We start from the raw sequence: 2,926 nt of genomic DNA, 5'->3' as shown, positions 1-2,926 counted from the left end.
ACTTCCCAGCTCTCAAGTAAGACTGCTGGCTCCAAATTTCTAGCTGACAATTTTAGAATAAAGTCAAAGAAAAATGTCAAGTCAAAGAAGAATGTCAAGTCAAAGAAGGCTGACAAGCTAAAAGAGGCTATCAAGTTGAAGAAGGATGTTAAGTTGGCGAAGGCTGTCTCTCCAAAGAAGGCTGTTAGAGTGTGAATTTGTTTTCTATTTATTCATGTGATTGTGTTATTTTTAAGTATGAACTTGAGTCTTAAATCATTGTATATCTGACAGTAATATTCATTGTATGTAATTTTCTATTGGTCTGTCATTTTTGTTATTTTTTTAAATTTTTTTTTTTGAAGTATGAACTTGAGTATTATATGATTTCATATATTGCAGTAGTATTGATTATATCTGAGAGAATTAAATGGTTTTGTACATAGCAGTACTATTTAGTATGTTTCCATGACACATTTTCTGAAGGTAAGATGTTTTAAGTACAGAGACAGAATAGTAAAATTAAACCTTTATTTGTCAAGCAAAATCATTTGCATCTTTCATTTTATCCACCTGAAACACACACTCAAAGCAGTGTCTAAGGTTACACACACACCAAGGCATTCATTAAATAGCGCCCCAATAAGTCAGCTTAGCTTGAATAGACACAATCTTTTCTCTTAGCCCAACACGTACTCAAAGTAGTGTTTGAGGTCACACGCAGACCAGGGAAATTAAATAGCGCCCAAAGAAATAAATTTAGCTTTAATAGCGGCAATCTGTTCTCTTAGCTCAGCATTTTATTTACCCCAAACACATACTTAAAGCAGTGTTTGAGGTTACACGCAGACTAAGGCATCCTTTAAGAAGCGCCCAAAGAAATCAACTTAGCTTGAATAGCAGCAATCTGTTCTCTTAGCTCAGCATTTTATTTACCCCAAACACATACTTAAAGCAGTGTTTGAGGTTACACGCAGACTAAGGCATTCTTTAGGAAGCGCCCAAAGAAATCAACTTAGCTTGAATAGCCGCAATCTGTTCTCTCAGCTCAACATTCCTATCTCTTGCATACTCCATAATTTTGAGCTGCTTCTGATCATCATGCTCATTGTAATACTGTTGCAACAGGCAGCCTTGTTTATGAGAAGACCCGTCACTTGAGTTCAGCTCAACCCCGGATTCGCTCAACCGATCAAAACATAGACAACATGGTAGTGCAGACTTAGTCCTATGGCCCACTAATTTGGCTTCTTTGCTTTGAAATAGCACAACATCTTCACAGTATTTACTGATGCAAAGTTTAAATTTCCTCGGCACAGCATTGGGCTTCAACTTGTGCGCTTTGCGAGTCCATTGATCAAATCCAAAATGTTCCTGCCACAAACAACACAGGTTTCAACATAAGTTAAAGTGTCCGTGCACAATTAATAACATACAACATAATAACATATACCAACTCACAGAACAAATGTGTGACTTAGCAGACATGACAGGTGACACACCACAGTGAGAAGATATAACTTGGGCCCATATCGCCCGCAGCTTCTTGCTTTTGGGGACAGGAATAAAATTGGAACACTGGCGAGCCGAGTTCCGGCAGAAAGGCACACAGCACGTTACCATTTTAAATCGAACCTGCAACACGTTGAATACAAGAAAAACAAACAAAGAATGAGACGTTTAACCTCCCAAGTTCACGTACGAGTTGGCCACAATACATGAAAGAAATCAACCACTGACCTACTGCAAACACTGCCCGCTCCACCGAGTCTCTTCTACCACATAAGCATTCCAAAATGCCTACGGTGTGTTTACTTCGCGATAAAATACTTCGTTTCGCACATTGTCTGCAAACGTCCAGCCGCCATCAGCCGCCGTCGCGTCGCCGTCGCACCGTCTTCCACTACGTATGAGAAACGTGGCGGCACGCTGCGAGCCCCAGTTGAACCAAGCCAATCAGAGGCAAGCAAGTCACGTGACCGTGGCGCCTCTTTTACTGTAGGCTCTTTACGTGCTCGCCGTGCTCCACTCAAGTCCGAGGGCAGCGATAACAGCGCCGCGCCACGGCGTCGCGCGCGCGCTTTTATGGTGTGTCTGCCGGTGACGGCGGGTTTACAGTGGGCTCACGGGACAAACGGCAACTCGTCTCGTCATGGCAGTTATCGATTCTCCTTATTGTTTCTTTTCCGGGTCGCTTTCCCCAGATGCTAATGACCCCCGGCGTTCCCACAACGTCGTGCCCCGACTGCCGTTGTCAAAGTGTCGAAGAATGTGTGCGCCAACTCATCAAAGTGCGATCGTTTCCCGGCCCCCGCGTGGACTCGAACCCCAACCCCTAGGCCGGGGCCCTTGCCGGGGCCTGACACACCCCAGCACCCAAACTACATATGCGCTGTGTTGGGTCCCGGCGTGGCTACCGCCCGTGCACAGCAGAGGGGCACACGACGCCCTCTCTCTCTCTCTCTCTCTCTCTCTCTCTCTCTCTCTCTCTCTCTCTCTCTCTCCACGCACACACACGGGCCACAGCACTTCCCGCGCAGTCTTCGCACCCGAACTCCCGGCCCGCGCTGGCCAGCACCATCCACCGCGGAGTGCGGTAGGAAGGCTCGGACACGCGCTGGGCCCCCCCCCCTCTCCCCTCCGCCCAACTGGTCTGCAGGCCGACGCGCGCCTGCACTGGACGGAAAGAGCAACCTGGCAGGAGTGAAGAGGAGGGAACGCACCGTGGCGTGAATATTTTGGACGTAAGTGGGTTGGTGGCGCTGGCGGCGGCAGCGGTAGCAGCGCAGTGCGTTCATTGCTTGAATTGGCCCTGCCCCGATTACACGAGCCATTCCATATTCATGTTTCATCCGCTTTACGGGGCTCAATAACGAAGCTGGCCCTTCCCCGCCGCGCCCCGCCCCGCCCCGCCCCGCCCCGCCACGTCGGCATTCGAATCAGACAG

General features: G+C 47.7%; 1 protein-coding gene across 1 annotated transcript; it reads right to left on the bottom strand.

Moving 5' to 3' along the window:
- Window positions 1–563: 563 nt before the first annotated feature.
- Window positions 564–1,947, bottom strand: LOC117642599. Its single transcript, XM_034380905.1, has 3 exons — window positions 1,720–1,947; window positions 1,441–1,614; window positions 564–1,353 (listed from the first exon to the last, which is right to left on the bottom strand). The coding sequence occupies exons 2-3, from the start codon at window positions 1,600–1,602 to the stop codon at window positions 970–972; spliced, it is 546 nt and encodes a 181-aa protein (XP_034236796.1). The 5' UTR covers window positions 1,603–1,614; window positions 1,720–1,947; the 3' UTR covers window positions 564–969.
- Window positions 1,948–2,926: the final 979 nt, after the last annotated feature.

The sequence above is a fragment of the Thrips palmi genome, unplaced genomic scaffold (genome assembly GCF_012932325.1).
Source record: "Thrips palmi isolate BJ-2018 unplaced genomic scaffold, TpBJ-2018v1 HiC_scaffold_16, whole genome shotgun sequence".
Taxonomy (NCBI): Eukaryota; Metazoa; Arthropoda; class Insecta; order Thysanoptera; family Thripidae; genus Thrips; species Thrips palmi.
The sequence above is the reverse complement of the archived record's forward strand: the minus strand, read 5'-3'. Positions and strand labels throughout refer to the sequence as shown.